Source organism: Rhinatrema bivittatum, chromosome 6, assembly GCF_901001135.1.
Source record: "Rhinatrema bivittatum chromosome 6, aRhiBiv1.1, whole genome shotgun sequence".
Lineage (NCBI taxonomy): Eukaryota > Metazoa > Chordata > Amphibia > Gymnophiona > Rhinatrematidae > Rhinatrema > Rhinatrema bivittatum.
The window spans coordinates 174,044,612-174,066,494 of NC_042620.1; the positions used below are offsets into that span (position 1 = coordinate 174,044,612).

Sequence of the window (21,883 nt, forward strand, 5' to 3'; positions counted from 1 at the left end):
CTCAGGGTGACTGGAAATCAAAAGATCGCAGGTAACTGTTCTATGTAATGGCACTGCCAAAACGTTCTATGTAATGACACTGCCAAAACGTTTTAAGTTATCTGAAAACAGACACGATGTGCAAACTGTTGTCGGTATATAAAAACCTACAAATAAAATAAATAAAATAAATAAATAATGGAAATCAAGCCGCTGCAACTTTCTTTTTTTTTTAAACACTTGCAAAGGCTTGCCGTTTTTGCTGTAAATCAGCAGAAGAATCTTAAAATCATTACTTTATGATCTTGGTAAGAAATTAAGAGCTCTAGCAGCATTTAAAATGAGATACTTCTCTGTAAAGTTGTGCAGCCAGATAATCATTGCACAGGGGCGACTGCCTTGAGCTGGTACCAGGGCTAGAGCTCTAAGGGCATGGTCAATTTTAAGAGGCCCCTCGTTCCCAAATTTTAAAAGGTGGGGCAGCCTCGTAGCAAAGTATGTGACCAGGTTGCTCCCCTCCACTTTCTTAGGAATGGGAACACCCAATAGAAACATAGAAACATAGAAATGACGGCAGAAGAAGACCAAACGGCCCATCCAGTCTGCCCAGCAAGCTATGCACTCTTTTTTTTTTTTCCTCTTACTTGTTACGTTTGGCTCTTAGTACCTTTTAGTTCTATTTCTCTTCCACCCCACCATTAATGTAGAGAGCAGTGTTTGAACTGCATCTAATTGAATATGTAGCTTAGTTAGGGGTAGAAACCGTCTCAATAAGCAAGCTACACCCATGCTTTTGTTTACTCGACTATGTAATTCAGTCCTTGTTGGTTGTTGTCTATATATATATAGATCCTCTTTTCTACATTGCCCCTGCCGTTGAAGCAGAGAGCTATGTTAGATGTGCATTGAAAGTAAAGTATCAGGCTTATTTGGTTTGGGGGTAGTAACCACCGTAACAAGCAAGCCACACCCCGCTTTTTTGAGAATGCAAATCCTTTTTTTTCCCCCACATTTCCTCTTACCGTTGAAGCTTAGAGCAATGTTGGAGTCGCATTAACCGTGTGTATGTATATTGAATAAGGGTATTATCTCCAGGTAGTAGCCTTCATTCCCGCGAGCCACCCCCTCTTCATTCACGTCCTCTAGACTTGATGGATCCACAGTGTTTATCCCACGCCCCTTTGAAGTCCTTCACAGTTCTGGTCTTCACTACTTCCTCCGGAAGGGCATTCCAGGCATTCACCAACTTCTCCGTGAAGAAATACTTCCTGACATTGGTTCTGAGTCTTCCTCCCTGAAGCTTCAGCTCGTGACCCCTGGTTCTGCTGATTTTTTTCTGACGGAAAAGGTTTGTCGTTGTCTTTGGATCGTTAAAACCTTTCAAGTATCTGAAAGTTTGAATCATATCACCCCTGCTCCTCCTTTCTTCCAAGGTGTACATATTTAGATTCTTCAATCTCTCCTCATAAGTCATTCGATGAAGACCCTCCACCTTTCTGGTTGCCCTTCTCTGTACCGCTTCCATCTTGTCTCTGTCTCCTTGTAGATACGGTCTCCAGAACTGAACACAGTACTCCAGGTGAGGCCTCACCAAGAACCTGTACAAGGGGATAATCACCTCCCTTTTCTTACTCGTTATTCCTCTCTCTATGCAGCCCAGCATTCTTCTGGCTTTTGCCATCACCTTGTTTCGCCGACTTCAGATCATTAGACACTATCACCCCAAGGTCGCTCTCCTGTTCCGTGCACATCAGCCTTTCCCCCCCTCCCCCCCCAATCGAATACAGTTCATTCGGATTTCCACTCCCCATATGCATGACTTTGCACTTCTTGGCATTGAATCTCAGCTGCCAGATCTTCGACCACTCTTCCAGCTTCCTTAAATCCCGTCTCATTCTCTCCACTCCTTCCGGCGTGTCCACTCTGTTGCAGATCTTAGTGTCGTCTGCAAATAGACAAACCTTACCTTCTATCCCGTCCGCAATGTCGCTCACAAAGATATTGAACAGGACCGGTCCCAACACCGATCCTTGCAGTACACTGCTTAAAACCGCTCTCTCTTCAGAGAGAGTTCCATTTACCATCACGCATTGTCTTCTGTATGTCAACCAGTTTGCAATCCAGGCCACCACCTCGGCACTCACTCCTAAGCTTCTCATTTTATTCACCAGTCTCCTGTGCGGAACCATATCAAAAGCTTTGCTGAAACCCAAGTAGATGACATCGAGCGCTCTTCCTTGATCCAATTCCTTGGTTACCCAGTCTAAAAAGTCAATCAGATTTGTCTGACAGGATCTTCCCCTGGTGAATCCATGCTGCCTCTGGTCCAGCAATTCTCCGGACTGTAGATAGTTCACTATTCTCTCTTTCAACAGTGACTCCATTACTTTTCCCACCACTGAAGTGAGGCTAACTGGTCTGTAGTTACCAGCCTCTTCTCTGTTCCCACTCTTGTGAAGCGGGACCACCACTGCTCTTCTCCAATCACTCGGCACCACTCCCGTTTCTAGGGATCTATTGAACAGGTCACACAGCAGACCCGCCAGCACAACTCTGAGCTTCCTCAGTATCCTGGGATGAACCTCATCAGGACCCATGGCTTTGTCCACTTTCAGATTCTTCAGCTCTTCCCATACATTTTCTACTGTAAATGGATTTTCATGTACTCCACTCCCCTCCAGTTTCTTGTTAAGTAGAGATGGTCCTTCTCCGGGGTCTTCTTTAGTGAACACAGAACTGAAGTATTCGTTTAATATTTCTGCCATTTCTTCGTCACTCTCCACACATTGATCCTTTCTACCTTTCAATTTCACTATACCACTTTGATATATACCCTGATATTGCAGCAACGGGAACAATTCTCCAAGTTGTCAATTTTTTCCATAGCCTGATTAATTCTTCTCTAATTTTTCCACCTTTGCTGTCAGCAAGATAGTAGTCATTTCCACTTCGGTAATCTTCTTTTCTTGTTCATCAAGTTGCTCCAAAATTCACCTGCACTGATTGAACAAGCTGTGCAACCTTGTCAACAATCACACCCAGTCTTGCGTCCAGCTTTTTAGAGATTTTGTCTGCAAATTGTTCCATCAGGCTATGTATATAAGCCACTTTTTTGTTTTCGTCAATAGCCTCATTTGCAGTGTTGTCCTCTGACAGTCTCGCTAGTTCACTTTCAGCTCTTTTTCTGATTTTTTTTCAACTTTTTCTCCTGGGTCACCCACATTGAAGTTAACAATATCTTCCCTTACTGTAGAAATAGACATCACCAGGTTATATTTTTGAGATCGCCAAAAAAGTAAATGAAAAAAGTAAAGTTTAGTGGGAGCTCAAGCTGGCCACAGCTACTGTGATCAGAGCATGCCTGGAAGTCCCGTGCCTGACTCTTATATTCCTGTGTCTTTCAGGACTAGTCAGATCTCCTTACTGCCTCTTAACTGCTAGCAAACCATAAGGAACTGCCCACAGACTCTCTGGAGAGAACTGCTCAAGAAACATTTCCAGGGGGATGGCCATTCCAGCACCCTCAAATGGAGAGGATGCATTTGAATGGCAACCTCCCCCATTCACTAGCCCAACCTGCATCAGTTAACTAGGAATTGACCCAGGGCTTATAAGTAACAGTACCAGATGTCCAACATCCACAATAAATATGCATGAGATAAATTTGCATACTATGGAGTCTCAGAACATGCAAATTTATCTCATGCATATTCACTGTGGATATCCTGAAAACCTGACTGGCTGTGGGGTCCCCAGGACAGGTTTGGGAAGCCCTAGATTGTAAACCCTTTCGGGATAGGGAAATACCTACAGTACTTGAATGCAGCGAACACCAAATAATTAAAACCAATTAGGATAAAAAAATCCCCTGCTCTCCACACCTGGGAATTTTTTATTTCAAATATACTGAGGTTGTTGGGGGTGGGGTAAGCACAGAGTTTTTGCTCTCATACACACATTCTCTAGCACATGCATACTCTCACAAATGCTCACTGACACTCACAAATGCTCAGTCATACACACAGTCACACACTCAAGACGCATACAAGGATGCTCAGTCACACACTCATGCTCACTGACATGCTCAATTGCACAAACTCTTGCATGCTCATTGACACTCAAACGCTTAGTCACACACACTCACTGACTCAAAGCCTCACACACATTCTCAATGCTGACACGTTCTCTCACACACACTGAGACTTACAAAGACTCATTTACTGTTCACACATGACTACTGAGTTTCTCTTCTCCCTCCTACAGAATGCAGAAATGGCAGCAGCCCCTTATTAAATAAGTTGTTTTTTTTAAACTCACATTGGTGGTTAGGAGTCGCCAAAAAAAAAAAAAAGCCTCAGGAGAGCAAGGTCTCAGAGGGCTGCCTATTTCTGTGGGACGTGGCATCCCTTATTGTGGGAAGGGGTAGGCTGCAAGGTCCTGTTACTCTTCATTTATATATATTTTTTTTTTTGCTGCAGCCTGAGAAAGTAGGGGGCCCACAGCAAAGCAGAGCATGAGGCATAGAGTAGAGCTGGCAGTAAGGCAGCTGCGGGAGGCTTAATGGCCACCTCCCACCGAGAGAGGAAGAAGCAGAGTTGGGAAGGGGATGAACGGATGAACTTCATAGAAACATTTAAAAGTCCCAACTTATCTGCTGAAAATTGACAAAAATTGGGTTGTCAATTTTCAGCAGATAAGTCGGGACTTTTAAATTTTTCTATGAAGTTCATCCGTCTTTGATATTCAAAAAAAAGAAGAATGACCCATTCGGACTTAAATATGATTTTTTATTAAATGAAACACATAAGGGTGTAGGCTTGTTGCACACTATTTAAAAAGAACAGATAAAAAATAAGGGACGGAGGAGGTTTGGTTTATGATTATACATGCACGGATTGAGTTCACCCTGGTGGGGGTCTTAGACTCAGATATATGAAACCCTTCCTCCATTCCTTTAAAAAAATTTTCTTTTGTGGTTAATTGGGAAGTTAGTTCGGGTCAATACACTGGCTCGATTGCCTCCCAGTGAAGTAGTGTTTTGAATTGAAATGACTCATGACTCGTGAGCATCAATAAATTGATAGATTTGATGCAAAAACAATTTCTTAAGGGGGAATTGCATGTGAATTGGTCAGATTGAGCGTGGCATTGAACTTTGATATCAGAGCTTTTAGAAGCTTTGTGCATGCCCAGCCCTAGACACTGTTCTACATCCCAAGTAGGGCCCCTACGTCCATGATAAAGCTAAAACTTGGAGGATCAATCTAAAGGGAGCTGAAGGTTTTGAGAGGACTGACATCCTGCTGTCCTCGTAGAACCTCTGTTAATGGTAACTCACTCCAGTTTCTCCAAGAACAAGCAGAATGGCATTCTTCACACATTGGAACAGGCTGTCTTTGGGGGGGAGGGGGGGGGGTGTTTGAAACAAAGGGAAAAACCCGAACCTCAAACAGTACCAATAGTCAGACTACTCTTGGTGGTAACTTTTTTTTTTTTTTTTTTTAAATTGAAGTCTGGAACCAAAATAACAGGCCCTAGAAGGGAAATAGTTAGGTTCTACCCCTCAGACTCTGTAAAACAGACTAGCAAAACTACTGTTGTGTTAGGAGCCCCTACTGAAAAACATGTGAACATGTGGAGAGAACTCCATGTGTCAACTTTAACAGCCTCCTCAACAGAAATTGATCTCAGATGGGCGACTGATTCTGCCATTGCTCTAACAATGCGAGTATTTACATAGTTTACCAGAACCAGGTCTGCCTGGGCCTAACAGAAGGAAATGTAATCTGTCAGTCAAACAGAAATAGAGTACATGGCTTCAGAAATTCCAGGTTATTGGTCTCATATTAAACAAAAGCTGGGTAGACTATCTGAAGGCTTCAGTCTGTTCCAGATAGAAACTAGGGGCCTTTCAACCTAAACTGCAATATCCATTCACTTTTGTGGACTTTGATACAACTGTGGGCAGAAACTTTGGAAGTATGTGTAAAACAAATGTATTGTGAAAAAGTTTGTTTAATGTGGATAAGTCACTAGGGCCTGCAGCCCATTGATTCCACATGTCAAAGTGACCAGCTGCAAAAATATGACTTTCCAAATCCAGAGGTACAAAAGGAGCTTATATCAACTAGTTGAGTAGCACACTGATGTCCCAGTACACAGCAGAAGGTATGATGGGAGACTAACTGAAGCAGCCCCAAATAAAAAAGGACAACTAAAGGCTGTATGACTATTGATTTACCTTCTGCATGGTAGTGATAAGCAACAATTGCACTGAGGTGAAGCCTGAGTTGGTTCTCAAGTCAACTCAAAGATGTAGAAGGTACTCCAGCAGCTTTTTGTGCAACCGGAGAAAGGATCTAGGGCATTTCCCCTTCCATCATATGGTAAAAAAGTCCTCCATGCTAAAATTATAGGATTTCCTTGTGAAAGCCTTCTTGAAAGCTAGAAGGATATGAGACATATTGTACATTTTCAGAGGCTGTAGGGCTACCATGTCAACTTTCAGGCTATGAGAGTCAGATACCTAAGGTTGGGGTGACAAAGCAAGCCCCAATCCTGAGTGATCAGCCTTGAGGAATTCCCCAATGTGAATGAAGCCTTGATGGACATGCCCCGGAGGAGCACGAACCAAATCGTTCTTGGCCAATAGGAAGCTATGAGAATCATAGTTTTGTTTCCTCTGAGTTTCTGTAAGGACTTGTGATTAGAGGAATTGGAGGATATACTTACGGAAGGCTGACTCCAATCTAGGGTGAAGGCATCTGAGGCTAGTTGCTACATGCTTCTCTCAACAGAAATTTGAGAACCTTACTGTACAGAAGAGATACAGATGTTCCACAGATGTGTTCCACATATAGAATACATGGTCTGCTAGTCCCCTATCCATATGAGAGATTCCTGGATCAACTGTCTTGCAGAACAGTCTCCTCATCCACCAGATATGTGGCTTTAAAGACCATTCTGTGGGAGATGGCCCATTGCCACATTTGAACAATTTCCTGCCACAGGTGACATGAACCATTCTTCCCTATTTATTGATGCAGAACATAGTGACAAATTACTATTTGGAGGAAAACACATTTGTTGGCCAATTGAGCCTTGAAAGCATACCTACCACAAAGCTTGAGGAAATCTGATGAAATAACTCCTAAGCAGACCTGAGATTCTGGATGCAGAACCCTTCTATTATGAGCCCCCCAGTCCCAGATTAGCAGCATCCCTGATTAGAACAATTTGTCCCAGAAGAATTTGAAATGAATCAGCCACTAGGACAGAAAGCCCCTCGAAGTCTGAGTGATGCGGATGCTGTCCTAGAAGTGCTAAATGGCTAGAATTCACACAGATTTTAGGGTCCACTGGACTCTTGAACGAAGGGCTAAAGGCAGGTTTACTAGAAAGAAATTAAGAGATGGGAGAACTGTGTCTCTCTTCCTAAGTTCAGAGACATTCGTACAAAAAGTTCTTGACTGTCATTCTACTTGGCATGATAAGGGGTTCACATGACCCACTTGCTTCTATGAAGATGCCTCCTTTTAAGGGGCAGATCTGGACAGGCAGCCAAAGAGAAAGATGGAAGCACTTAAACGTTTTACTCCTAGAAAGTGCCAGCAGCTCTTCATCTTCATAAGTACCAAAGAACTACATGCAATGTGAATATATATTGTTAAAAACATTTATTTACAGTATAATTTGCTTAATTTTGACAGTCCTGCAATAGTCTTGTGGTAGGAGGTTTAGAATGCCAGCTATGCATTTGCAGCACTACAGCTCCATGACTTTGACTAACCATCAAATAATCGGGTAACTTGACTGCAAAATTTAATTTTGGAATACTTTAAATGGACAGAAAACAACCCAAAGGAAATGAGAATTAATCCTCCACCCACTGAACCAATAATTTTAATCAACAACTGGAAAAGGTAGAGATGAGATGTGACTGGTTTGAAACGTTCCATATGTATTATAAATTTTGTGGCTTCCTCTACTGCCAAAATGTGGGAAAAGCATGTACTGTATTCTAAGCTCCAAATTTAAGGATTATTTGAAATTAAGCCAAAAAAGATAAAACATCTGCAAAGTCACTTTTCTTGCACATTCTACAAATGCACATCTTTTGCCCAAAAGCTTTAGTGTCCCAAAACTTCTGCAAGGGAAAATATTCCACAGAAACATTTGTTACTTTATATGATCAGGCAAAAGTCCCACTGTTTTCTGCATAAAGGTTTACATTGGATCCCCCCCAATTAAATCAATAAGTGCTCAAATACTGACTAAGAATAGGGAGAGCTTAGTATCTATGTTTTATGGTATAATTACTACGCATTTTTTTTTAAATCTGTAATTTATGGGCCCTTTTCTCAAGGTAGCGCAGGTCATCTATTTTAAAGTAAGTTGTATAGTGGTAGTTCCAGCTCTAAACCAGTGGTTTTCAAACGTTTCTTCTCAGGGCCAAGTGGAGAAAAAAGAAATTGTGCTATTCCCTTCCTCATCTCCCATTGCTCATTCTCTCCTTTCCCCTTCCCCAGCTGCACACTGTTTTGGCTTAAGGTTTCCTCAATGAATTTCTGAGAATGAAACCAGAATAACTACAGAAACTTTACTGCTGGGGCTAAATTGGACTTTCAGGGAAAGAACACAATCTTTAAAAAAAATAAAAAAATTCTTAAAAGTTTAAAGTATTATTGGCTGTGTTTTTGGTGCATTAGTTTTTAAGCCTAGTATTTGTTTGCAAGTGTTAAGAATTGTGTACATTTAGAAATATGACTTTGGGTTAATTTTGCGAGTTTGTATAAGTTAGTATTTGTTTACCACTTAAGAATTGTGAGAGTTGAGAAACAGGCTTTGAGCTGCCTTGGAGCAAGGTCACCTGGTGAGAGAACATCACTTTGTGGCAGGAAGTGATCCTGTAGCTAGGACTTGCCATTTTAGATGAAGCCTTAGCCTCTCCTGCAAAGAATGTGTCTCCAGGGTCGTGTGCCTAGGAGGGAAGGGTTACAAACAGCCATTATAGTGAGTGATTTGATCATTGGAAATGTATATAGCTGGATGGCTGGTGGGCATGAGGATTGCTTGATAACTTGCCTGCCTAGTGCTAAGGTAGCGGACCTCATGTGCCACTTAGATAAGATTTTAGAGTGTGCTAGGAAGGAGCAGAGGGGAGCTTCTGAAGGCTAAAATGTAGGCTCAAACTGAAATCCAGAACCTCCAGGTTTTCATTCTCAGAAATGCTACCTGTTCCACACGCAGGACCCCACAGGCAGGTTGGGCTCCAGAGTCTTTTTTTTTTAAATTTTTAAATTTTATTTTTAGTCATTTTAAACTTTACAGCAAGTCAACCAACTTACTTACAGAAAATAAAATGCATTTATACATCCAAAAATAAGAAAACATATAACATAATATATCCCACAAAATTATAGTATAATGCATTCCCCTTTAAAGGAACCTTATTGGGGGCAGAAAATAGGAAGATTATTCAAGTTAACATATAATGCAAGTATTGGCTTTAACATAGATTGATGACCATCATTCATAATATGATCCTTATTAGGGATGTGAATCGTTTTAGGACGATTAAAATTATCGTCCGATAATTTTAATATCGTCTTAAACCGTTATGGAACACAATACAATAGAGATTCTAACGATTTATCGTTATAAATAGTTAGAATCGTGAGCCGGCACACTAAAACCCCCTAAAACCCACCCCCGACCCTTTAAATTAAATCCCCCACCCTCCCGAACCCCCCCCAAATGACTTAAATAACCTGCGGGTCCAGCGGCGGTCCGGAACGGCAGCGGTCCGGAACGGGCTCCTGCTCCTGAATCTTGTTGTCTTCAGCCGGCGCCATTTTCCAAAATGGCGCCGAAAAATGGCGGCGGCCATAGACGAACACGATTGGACGGCAGGAGGTCCTTCCGGACCGCCGCTGGACTTTTGGCAAGTCTCGTGGGGGTCAGGAGGCCCCCCACAAGCTGGCCAAAAGTTCCTGGAGGTCCAGCGGGGGTCAGGGAGCGATTTCCCGCCGCGAATCGTTTTCGTACGGAAAATGGCACCGGCAGGAGATCGACTGCAGGAGGTTGTTCAGCGAGGCGCCGGAACCCTCGCTGAACGACCTCCTGCAGTCGATCTCCTGCCGGCGCCATTTTCCATACGAAAACGATTTGCGGCGGGAAATCGCTCCCTGACCCCCGCTGGACCTCCAGGAACTTTTGGCCAGCTTGTGGGGGGCCTCCTGACCCCCACGAGACTTGCCAAAAGTCCAGCGGGGGTCCGGAAGGACCTCCTGCCGTCCAATCGTGTTCGTCTATGGCCGCCGCCATTTTTCGGCGCCATTTTGGAAAATGGCGCCGGCTGAAGACAACAAGATTCAGGAGCAGGAGCCCGTTCCGGACCGCTGCCGTTCCGGACCGCCGCTGGACCCGCAGGTTATTTAAGTCATTTGGGGGGGGTTCGGGAGGGTGGGGGATTTAATTTAAAGGGTCGGGGGTGGGTTTTAGGGGGTTTTAATGTGCCGGTTTTGCGATTTTTCACGATTTTTCACGATATTTTACCCCCCCAAACGGCAACAATACGATTCCCTCCCCCTCCCAGCCGAAATCGATCGTTAAGACGATCGAGGACACGATTCACATCCCTAATCCTTATTTTAAGGCTTTAATCCGGGGGTAACTATTACCCTCCTAGCATTTAGAAAAGATTTTAATTGCTCGGGGTAAAAGAAAATATAACATTCCTTTGGAGATTTAACAACACACTTGCACGGGTATTTTAAAACATATGAGAAACCTAAAGCCAGCACTTGTGATCTCATTGTTAGAAATTCTCGTTTCCTGTCTTGAGTGGCAGGAGTGAAATCTGGAAATGCACGAATCTGTGATCCCCTAAAATGAGATCCACATTTTTAAAGTATCTTTTCATAATTTCCGTAATATCTTTGATATTATTTATGATATTTATGATATATGATATTATTTAATCCACTTGTTCTAAATGTTCCTTGTTTTTAAATGTTCCTTGTATTGCTCCCAAGCGACTGTTCTGTTTCCATGCAAACCGGTGTGATCTGTATTCTATACAGAACGTCGGTATATAAGAATTTAAAAATAAATAAAATAAATAAATAACTCTCTCTCAATTATGAATGATACTAAAAGTGTAGCACATTCATAATATTCACAAGCTGAATCCTCTAGAAACCTAGTCAAGTTACCTTTATTCGTATCTACAGGTTGTTTTATTTCTCTGATTCTAGTGGACACAGGCAGAAAATATAACTTATTGACTGAAGGTATTTCACCCTCTTTACATGTCAACACTTCTTTAAAGTACTTCATAAGGGTAACATATGGTAACTCTCCAACCATTTTTTAAAATTAAGAAATCTTAAGTTCAAATGTTGTGAGTAATTTTCTAAGTATTCCAGTCTCTTGGATACTACATTTAGATCTTTTATAATTTTCACATTACATTGTTGAGTTTTCCCCCATTTCAGCTTCTACTGTTTCCAGTCTCGGCTTAAATTCTTTTATCTGAGTATCGAAAACCTCCAATTTTTGTTCAGCATTGTCCAGGTTACCTTGGAAATCCCCGATTGATTTTACTAAAGCAGCCATTATGTCCCAAATAGCCTCCAAATTTATTTTATCCGGCTTACCGGGCATCTGAAAGCGGGGTCTAGAAACTGACTCACCCGTTTTCTGCACCGGAGACAGTTCCGCCAGCGAAACCTCCCGACTGGGACCAGTCGACGCTCCTCCAAACCCCTCAGCCTCCCTCTCTGAAGTCGGGGTAGATGCCAGAGGCACAGAGGTCGAACCTTCGGCTCGGGCTGTCTCAGTACTTGCTGTGGACTGTAATGGAGCATCAGCGTCCTCCGCCCTCTGGCCTCCTCGCGCTGGAGTCGCATCTGCCGTGTCACGGACCTGCGACTCTGCTGCCTGAGGGCTCTCGGGAAGTGGAGTATTTCAGGCCTACAAGGATCCAGGGGAGTGAGAGTGACTTCTCCTGGTAGAGCCAATGCTTCCTCAGTGGACTCCACAGCGGAGCTTACACCTCCCGTTTCGATGGTCATCCCAGGTACGAACGATGTTATTAACTGTTGAGTGGCCCATAACCTCCGAATCCGAAGGAAAAATTCGGAGTTTGCCTTTCCTTTTTGCAGGCATATTTGGAGAAATCTTTGCAGGAATCAGAGCTCAGCGCGTACGTGTCTGGCTATGCCTCTGTTCCAGCCAGGCTCCAGAGTCTTAATGCATGGATGAGACGATGATGCAGGGAAGAGAGTTTCAGATTTGTTCAGAAAAGAGGAGGCGCCTATTCTGACAGGATGGGCTCCACCTTAAGCAGAGTGGAACCACAGTTGTTGCACTAACCTTTAAAAAGGAAATAGATTAGCTTTTAAATTAGATGAATGAGGAAAAAAAGATGGCTGCTCATAAGTACATGTTTCGAATAATGTATCTTCGAAGGATATCAGAAAAAACAAAGATATTAGGGCATCTTGATAAAGAGATTACAATTGCTAAAGCAGCCCAGGGTCCTTTAAGTAAAGAGCAGACAGAGCAGAAAGATAGCGCAGTTCCTTACCTGTAAGAGGTGCTTCTAAGACAGCAGGATGTTAGTCCTCACATGTGGGCGACATCATCGGATGGAGCCTGGCACGGAAAACTTGTCAAAGTTTCTAGAAGCTTTGACTGGAACACTAAGCATGCCCAGCCTGCTACTATCCACACGTGCATGCAAGGTCCCCCTTCAGTCTCGAAAATATAGAAAAATACGAGCTAAAAAAATAAAACAAACCGGAGGAGAACCCAACTCCATGGGGATGCGGGCGGGATTCCTGAGGACTAACATCCTGGTGTCCTAGGAGAATACCTGTTACAGGCAAGCAAATACCGCTCTCTCCTAGGATAAGCAGAATGATAGTCCTCACATGTGGGTAAGTAGCAAGTTCCAGACTGTCCTTGCCAACAGAAAAGAACAGCGATCGAACAAGGTGCCAAAGGGCACAACAACTGTGACGCTGTGGGTGGTTGAGGACAGCGGTTCCCACAGAAGCACAGACAGGAAGAGTTGGGTTCATGTCTGGAACAGATTGCGCAGGATGGATTGATCGAAAGCACTGTCCCGACGTCCGTCTTTGCCTAAGCAGTAATGAGCCGCAAACGTATGAAGAGAAGTCCAGGTTGAGGCTCAGCAAAATTCAACGATGGGAACTGCATGCAGATGAGCTACAGAGGTCGCCATAGCCCGCAGAGTGAGCTTTTACTCTGCTGGCTAGCCAGAGGCCTGCCTGCTCATAACAAAATACTAAACACCCAATTTTCACCCGGTATCTGTTTATTTACTTACTAAAGATGATTTCCCGCTTAACCTTACAGCAACTTTAAATGTTACAGAAATCACTACTGTGCTCAATAAAATAATTGAGGATGATGGGTGATCGTTTCATATGTTTCAAGGCACCATCCAGGTGTCATATTTATGGTGTAATCATTAACAACCAACCACCTTCCAAATTTTACTACTAAATATATTATATATTTTTTTTAATTTTTATTCTAAAATTGCTGTAATGAAATGCGGGAATCTTCCCATATCTCTGTGCAAAATTTGTGTGTTTTTATTTGCCAATATTTAATAAAGATTTTTTTCTTTCTGTGACTAGCACTTTTTTTTTTTTTTAATTATTGCATTTGTTTTAATGCCGTCAAGGTACCGTCGCTACTACTTAGCTTATAAGAATGTCTCATATTCTCCCGACTTGCGCAAGTTTCGACAAGCTGTCTTCCTCAGGGTACGTTCATTCTTATATTAGATGTCTTCTCCAGTAATAACTTTCCACTTTCAACGGTGCTCAACAGAACCTCCGTACTACATTGCTCTCCTGACGGCGTTCACTCGCTCTGTCTTACTTCCCGTCTACTTTTAAACCCACTTCCTGGATGCTGGGAAAACCAATCCAAAGCTTCTAAATCAGAGAAAACCAATCTAATTGGTCATTGAGTCCCCTTGGTTGTTCAGTATGGAGTCTAAATATCCATGCTTGTTCTTGGCGATTAAGTGCTGCCTGTCCGCCTTGCCCCTCCACGATACTATCAATAACCGTCCACCGCAGTTGTTCAAAAGTGTGTTGCTGTTCTATACAATGCTGAACAATGGGAGCTGTAATGTTTGCATTATTTATACGAGAGCGATGTTCAGCTATTCTAAGTTTCACTGCCCTACTAGTACGACCCACATATACCTTCGGGCAGCTGCATACAATCGCATATATTACTGATTTGGTGGAGCAATCAGTATTAGTTTTTCTAAAGATTTTATATCCTGAAACCGGGTCAGTCCATTCATCTCCCTCAATAGTGGATTCACATACAGTGCATTTGCCACATTTAGTGTGTCGATAAATTCCTTTATCATCGCAAATTTGCGATTTAGAATGGATCACATAATCCCTGAGAATGAGGCCTTGGAAATGTAACTTGGACTGATTGAGGTGGAAATCAGTCACAACCTTGGGCAGAAACTTAGGATGCATACACAAGACTACATGACCGTGGAAGAACCTCGTGTAGGGTGGATACGTCACCAGGGCTTGCAGCTCACTGACCCTGAGAGCTGAAGTAATTACCACCAGAAAGATGACCTTCCAGGTGAGGAACCTCAGGTCGCAGGACCACAGCGGCTCAAAGGGAGAGTATGAGCCATGCTAGGACAACTTGAGGTCCCAGGTCACGACAAGAGGCTGAAGGGGGGTGGGGGTGGGGGGCTTCAGCTGGAGGAGAGCCCACAGGAAATGGCTAAGGGTTGCACTGAGATGGACATGCCAGACACACCTTGATGGTACACGCTGACAGCGCTGAGGTGGACCCTGACCGAGCTGGTTTGAAGCCCAGACTCAGAAAGGTGCCACAGGTAGTCCAATAGCTGGCGGAGGGGACATGAGAAAGGATTCAAGTCCTGCCCTGCACACCAGATGGAAAACCTTTTCCACTTCAAACTGTAGGACTTCCTGGTGGAAAGCTTCTGAGACACCACCAGTACCTGGGAAACAGAGACTGAGAGCGCCAGGGGCTGAAGGACTACACGCTCAACATCCATGCCATCAGCGCCAATGCCTGGAGGTTTGGTTGGCACAGGTGGCCCCGATTCTAGGAGATGAGGTCGGGTGCTGTCCCCAGCAGAATAGGTGGCCGCACAGACAGGTCACGCAGAAGTGGAAACCAGACCTGTTGGGGCTAAAAGGGTGCCACAAGTATCATGGTCCCTCCGTCCTGTTGAACCTTCAGTAACGTCTTGAAGTGGAGTGGCAGAGAAGGGTAGACATACAGCAGACCCTTCCTCCAATGAAGGGAGAAAATATCGCAGTCCGGAAGCCTGCACCCTGACCACAGGGAGCAGAACTTGCTCACTTTGCAGTTGAGGGGCGAGGCGAATATGTCCACGTCTTGTGTGCCCCACTGGTGGAACAGTTTGGCCACTATCTTCAGGTCAAGGGACCACTCGTGATGCTGGAACGGCTTAGGCAGTCCACCAGCGCATTCAGATGTCCCAGCAGGTACATGTTTTGCAGGGACATCCATTGGGACAGGGCCCATTTCCACACTTGCACTGCCTCCGACAGAGCAGGAACGAGCCTGTGCCACCCTGCTTGCTGATATACCACATGGCTACTTGATTGTCTGTCCAAATCAGGACTTCCCTGTGGGACAATTGGTCTCTGAACGCCCACAAGGCATAACAGATTGCCCAGAGTTCCAGGAAGTTTAACTGACATTGGGCTTCGGAAGTGGAACAGAGACCCTGCGCATGGATTCCATTCACATGGGGCCCCCCAGCCCAGAGGAGAGGCATTGGTGGTGTGGGTCACCTGAGGCAAAGCAGCTTGGAAGGGAAGCCCCCTTTCCAAAATGGAGAGATCTTCCCACAAGGATAGATACACTCAAAGAAGGGCCGTGACTGCGACTTGAGTCTCGGGGTCCTGGGAGACCTGTCGTCATTGGGACCATAGGGTCCACTGAGCCCTCCACATACACTGGCAGGCAAGAGGGGTCACATGGGCAGAAGCCGCCATGTGGCCTAACAGGCGAAGCAGAAGGAGGGTTGATACCTGCTGGCTGTTCCATACAAGGGTGGCCAAAGAGTCCGATCCCTGGGCAGAAACGCTCTCACTTGTGCCGTATCCAGTCTAGCTTCTATGAAGTCCAGTTGGGGAGATGAACAGAGATGAGACTTGGAGTAGCTGATAAACCCTAAAGTCTGTTGTGTCCCGTACCATTAGGACCAGAGTACTCAAAGTCGCCTCGCTGGAATCGCTCTTGACCAACCAGTCGTCTAGGTATGGGAAGACATGTACCAACCGAGCCTGAGATAGGCGGTCACCACTGCTAGGCATTTGGTGAACATGTGGGGGACTGAGGCTAGCTCGAATGGCAGCACCCTGTACTGGAAATGGGCCTTCCCATCATGAAGTGTAGGTTCTTCCGGTGGCCAGGGACAATGGCTATGTGAGCATGAGCCTCAGATTGAGGGAGCAAAGCCAGCCTCCTCTGAGGAGTGGGATCCATGTGCCCAGAGAGATCATTTTGAACTTTTCTCTTGCAAGAAACTTGTTCAACCCCATGAAGTCGAGGGTGGGGCGTAAGCCACCATTCCTCTTCGGGATGAGGAAATACCTTGAATAGAACCCTCGGCACTGTTGATGGTGAGGGACCAGTTCTTCTGCACCCGCTACAAGGAGGGCGGATGAACCCTATAATGGACATGGGGGAGAGGCCTCTGGGAGCCAGCTGAAGTTTAGATTGTATTCCTGACGAATGACAGAAAGGACCCAGAGGTCCGACGTGATCTCTTCCCAGCGATAGGCAAAACCCAGGAGCTTCTCTCCGACTGGAGGATCCGATGTCAGGGGGACAGTCAACCAACATTTGCTCCCTCGCTGCCAGTCAAAAGTCTGTAGCCTGCTGGGGTGCTGGCTGGGGTCTAGGCGCTCGCTGTTGGTGAGGGCGACCCCTGGAGCTGGTACGAGGCGTACGAGTCCTGGAGGCCAAGAGGATAATATTTACTCTGCCTGTAAAAGGGCTTCCGTGATCCTGGCCTAGAAGACTTCCTGGCCGAGGACGGGGCACACAGAAGCACTAGCGGAAAGCTGTCAAAGGGTGTCGTGATCATCCTTCAATTGTGCTACTGCATCCCGGAGTTTATCCCCGAAGAGGTTTTCACCTGTGCAGGAGAGATCGGATAGCTTGTCTTGGACCTCTGGCTGGAGGTCAGAGGCTCTGAGCCATGCCATTCTCCTGGCGCCAATGCCCACCGCAGCTATGTGGGCCACTGTCTCAAAGACATCATAGGAGGATCGCACCTCATGCTTTCCAGCCTCGAGACCCAGCAGGACAATGGCAGAGAGGGCCTCCCGCTGTTGGGGCAGGCCTTCTGTGAAGTCCTGGACCCATTTCCAGAGATTGTAGTTATACTGGGTCATGTATAGCTGATAAGTGGCAATGTGGCCCACCAGCAGAGCATCTTGGAAGACTTTCTTGCCCAGGGCATCCAGCTCCCTGTGCTCTTGTCCCGGGTGGGTGGAGGCATGGGTGTGGGAGTGCCGAGATTTTTTCAGGGCGGACTCCAAGAGCACTGACTGATGGGGGGAGGTGCCGCTTCTCAAACTCCACGGCCTGCTGCACCAAGTAGGTGGCATCAGCCTTTCTACTGACGGTGGAGATAGAAATGGGGTGCTTCCACATCCGGAAAAGGAGGTCCTTGAAGATGTCGTGGATAGGAACCACCACTATCTCCTTAGGTGCATCGACAAACTGGAGTACTTCCAGCATCTTGTGTCACACATCCTTCTCTGTAAGCAGCTGAAAGGGAATGGCTTCAGCCATGGCCCTCACAAACCCCATGAAGGACAAGTCCTCAAGGGGGGTGACTGGTGCCATTCCTCCAGCGGGGAGGGCTCAGAGAGCGGCTTGTCCGAATAAACGGAGGACAACTCTGTGGAGTCATCTCCCCAAGGGTTGTAAGGTCCTTCCCTCCTCACTGGTACCAGTGTGCTGCGGACAAGGTCAATGAGGGGTATTGGTCCTGGGCTCAGATGTTTCGGAGGCCTCGAGGGCACCATGGGAATAGCGGTTCCCCTGGCATCAAGGGGACCAGAGGCCGTGGGAAGCCAGAAGGACCTGGCAGGGGCTCAGGGAACTATGACCTAGGGAAACATGGTATCTGTCGTATCCTCCTCTGAGGAGGACCTGGTATTGCTCTGGTGGAGAGCATTGGTAGACGCTGGGGGAACAGAGGGCCCTTCGGGCACCAGCTGCGTCGGAAGAGCACCTAGGAGAATGTTCAGACACTCCAGCAGAGGTACTAGCATCGATGGCGAAAGCTTGGGCACTGGTATGGGAGCCGGTGGCATTGGCAGCTCAACGCTCTGGAGTGTTTTAAGCACCGCAGACTGCACCTTGTGGTCCAACTCCCTCCTGAAAGTACAGAGTGGCCAGGACTAATGGAGTGGGACAAGGCGTCACCAGCTCTTCCTCAGGTCTCAGAGGTGGCACAGTACCCAGCACCGGTGTCAGCGGGGAACGACTAGGACTACCGAGGACATCGGAGCTTGGGGCCTCTGATAGCTGGTGACATTTTGGCGGCAGACCGGCTGCTGCCGGTGCCTCCCTGGAACCAGAGCCATGCGCTGACGGTAATTGATGGCGATGCTTGTGGGAACTCCCTAGGTGCTCGACCCAGTCTATCCCTGGCGCCAAGGAAGCAGAAGATACCGATATCCGGAACAGTGGTGAAACCACCAAGGATCTATCACCATTCCCATGATCTTGGAGATAATGGCAAGAACAGCAAGGGGAAGCATGTCAAGGGGATCCCCGCGACCTCTCAGCGTCGATGGAGCTGACAGGAGAAGGAGCAGATTTTGGGGCCCCGAAAATTTTCTTCATCTTATTGAGGCATGCCCGACTGTCTTTCGGGGTTATTTGGTCACACAGATGGTACCCACGTATGTCATGCGAGGCCCCTAGGCAGAGCATGCAAACCTCATGTGGATCTGTAATAGACATGGTCGGCGGGCACGGGAGGCACCGACGAAAACCGGTCAACACCATGAAAAAACACCCGGCGTGTGTTCAATGACCGGCGGTCACCGTGAGATGAGGAGTCTGGAATAGACTGCAAAGTTGGAAAAAGGCAAGAAATACGACCTGCCACACAGAGGAGGCACCAACCATGAATGGGGACCAGACGAGGAAATCAGAAAGAACCAGAAAGATTATCAAGGAAAAACAAGAAAATTGGGAGCTCCACAAACCGCGAGGTAACTGCACCTCGGAAAAGTGAGACTGAAGGGGAACCTCGCGTGGACACGTGGATAGCAGCAAGCTGGGCATGCTCAGTGTGCTGGTCCAAGCTTCTAGAAACTCTGACAAAAGTTTTCTGTGCCGGGCTCCATCCAATGTCACCTACATGTGAGGACTACCATCCTGCTTGTCTAGGAGAATCCAAGTTATCCCTATGAACTGTTAACCAGGTAGTTAATACAAACAGAACACATACTTTGAAATGTCTGAATACAAATGCTAGAAGTGTAAAAAGTAAGATAGTATGTAGAACATTAAATGAAGAGGTAGATATGATTGGCATCAGAGAAACCTGGAGGAAGGAGGATAACCAATGCAACAGATACCAGGGTACAAATTATATTGCAATGATAGGATGGATTAAATTGGTGGAGGGATGGCACTATATGTTAAAGATGGCATAAGTCAAACAATATAAAAATTCTTCAGGAAACAAAATGCATAATAGAATTTTATGGATAGAAATTCCATGTCAGAAGGAATAGAATAGCAGTGGAGGTGTACTACTGTTCACCTGGCCAGAAAAGACAGACAATGAAATGCTATGAGAAATTAGAGAAGCTAACAAAATTGGCAACAGTAATAATGGGCAATTTCAATTACCGTGGTATGGACTGGGTGAATGTCACATCAGGACTTCCTAGATGAAATAAATGACTGCTTCATGGATCAGCTGGTATAAGAACCAACAAAAACAGTTATTTTAGACCTAATTCTTAGTGGAACGCATGTTTTGGTGCAAGAGGTCATGGTGTTGGGGCTCTATAGTAATAGTGATCACAACATGATCAAATTGGACTTGATAACTGGAGGAAGGACACTAAGGAAATCTACTGTGATAGTATTTAACTTTCAAAAATGAGACTATGCTAAAATGAGTAAAATGGTTAGGAAAAAACTGAAAAGAGCAACTGCAAAAGTTAAGAAATTTACATCAGGCATGCATGTTGTTAAAAATGCCATCTTGGAAGCACAGTTCAGAAATATTCCATGCATTATAAAAGATGGAAGAAGGCCATACAACTGCAAACATCGTTAAAAGGTGAGGCTAGAGGTTTAGTCAAAAGAGCACGTTTCAAAAAATGGAAAAGGGATCCAAATGAAGAAACAGGAAGCAGCAAGTTAGATACATACCATTGAAAAGGAAGACAAAGGCAGAACTTGAAAAGTAACTTGCTATGGAAGCAAAAACTCAAAACTTCTTCAGGTACATTTGAAGCAAAAAACCTGTGAGGGAGTCAAGTTGGATAATTAGATGATTAAGGGGTAGGTAAAAGAGGCACTAAGAAAACAAGGCCACAGCAGACAGATTAAATGAATTTTTTGCTTCAATCTTTATGAAGATGTAAGCTAGATACCTATGACAGAAGTGATATTTAACAGTGATGATTCAGAAGAAGTGAAACAAATTTCAATGAACCTGGAAGACGTAAAAGGGCAAATTGACAAACTAAAGAGTAGCAAACCACCTGGACCAGATGGTAAGCATCCCAGAGTTCTAAAAGAACTAATAAATGAAATTTCAGATTACTAGCAGCAGGTCTGCAAATTATCATTAAAATCAGACTAGAAAGTAGGCAATGTAATGCCAGTTTTTAAAAAGGGTTCCGGGGTGATCAAGGAAACTATAGACTGTTGAAGCTTGATGGAGTGCAAAGAAAAATGGTTGAAGCTATTATAACAAGCAATATTACTGAATATATGGTCATAGTTTAATGAGACAAATCCAACATGGATTTAGCCAAGGGAAGTCTTGCCTCCCCAATCTGCTACATTTTTTTAAAGTTGTGAATAAACATGTGGATGAAGGTGAGCCAGTTGATATAGTATATCTGGATTTTCAGAAAGTGTTTGACAATGTGCCTCAGAGAATCTTGAGGAGATTAAAAAGTCACTGGATAGGAGGCAATGTTCTATTATGGACTGAGAACTGGTTAAAAGATAGAAACCAGAGAATAGTGCTAAAATGGTCAATTTTCTTGATGGAGAAGGGTAAATAGTGAGGTGCCCCATGGATCTATCTGGGAATGCTGCTTTAATATATTTATAAATTACCTACAGATGGGAACAATGGGTGATGTGATCAAATATGTTGATACAACATTATTAAAAGTTGTTAAATCACAAGAGGATTGTGAAAAATTACAGGACCACCTTGTGAGACTGGGCATCCAATTGACAGATGACATTTAATGTGGACAAATTGAAAGTGATGCATGTAGGGAAAAGCAACCAAAATTATAACTTCACAATGTAAGATTCCAAATTAGGAGTCACCACCCAGGAAAAAGATCTAGTTGTCATAATAGATATGATGATGAAATCCTCTGCTCAGTGTACAGTGGTGGCCAAGAAAGCAAATAGATGCTAAAAATGATTAGAAAAGGACTGGAGAATAAAACAGAGAATATCATAATGCCTCTATTGCTCCATGGTCAGATCACACATCAAGTATTGGTATAATTCTGGTCACTACATCTCAAAACATATATAGTGGAATTAGAAAAGATACAGAGAAGGGTGACCAAAATGATAA

General features: G+C 44.7%; 1 protein-coding gene across 5 annotated transcripts in view; it reads right to left on the reverse strand.

Annotated features, from left to right (window-relative positions):
* FAM207A (family with sequence similarity 207 member A) overlaps positions 1–21,883 on the reverse strand; it is a 325,370-nt gene that overhangs the window by 9,089 nt on the left and 294,398 nt on the right. For 2 of the 5 annotated variants that reach the window (XM_029606165.1, XM_029606164.1), the window contains exon 6: positions 7,495–7,620. The exons of the other annotated variants lie outside the window; for them this stretch is intronic. In XM_029606165.1, the coding sequence (XP_029462025.1) occupies positions 7,515–7,620 (106 nt within the window). In that variant the 3' untranslated portion in view covers positions 7,495–7,514. Of the gene's footprint in view, positions 1–7,494; positions 7,621–21,883 lie in introns of those variants that run through there. 5 annotated transcript variants of the gene reach the window in all.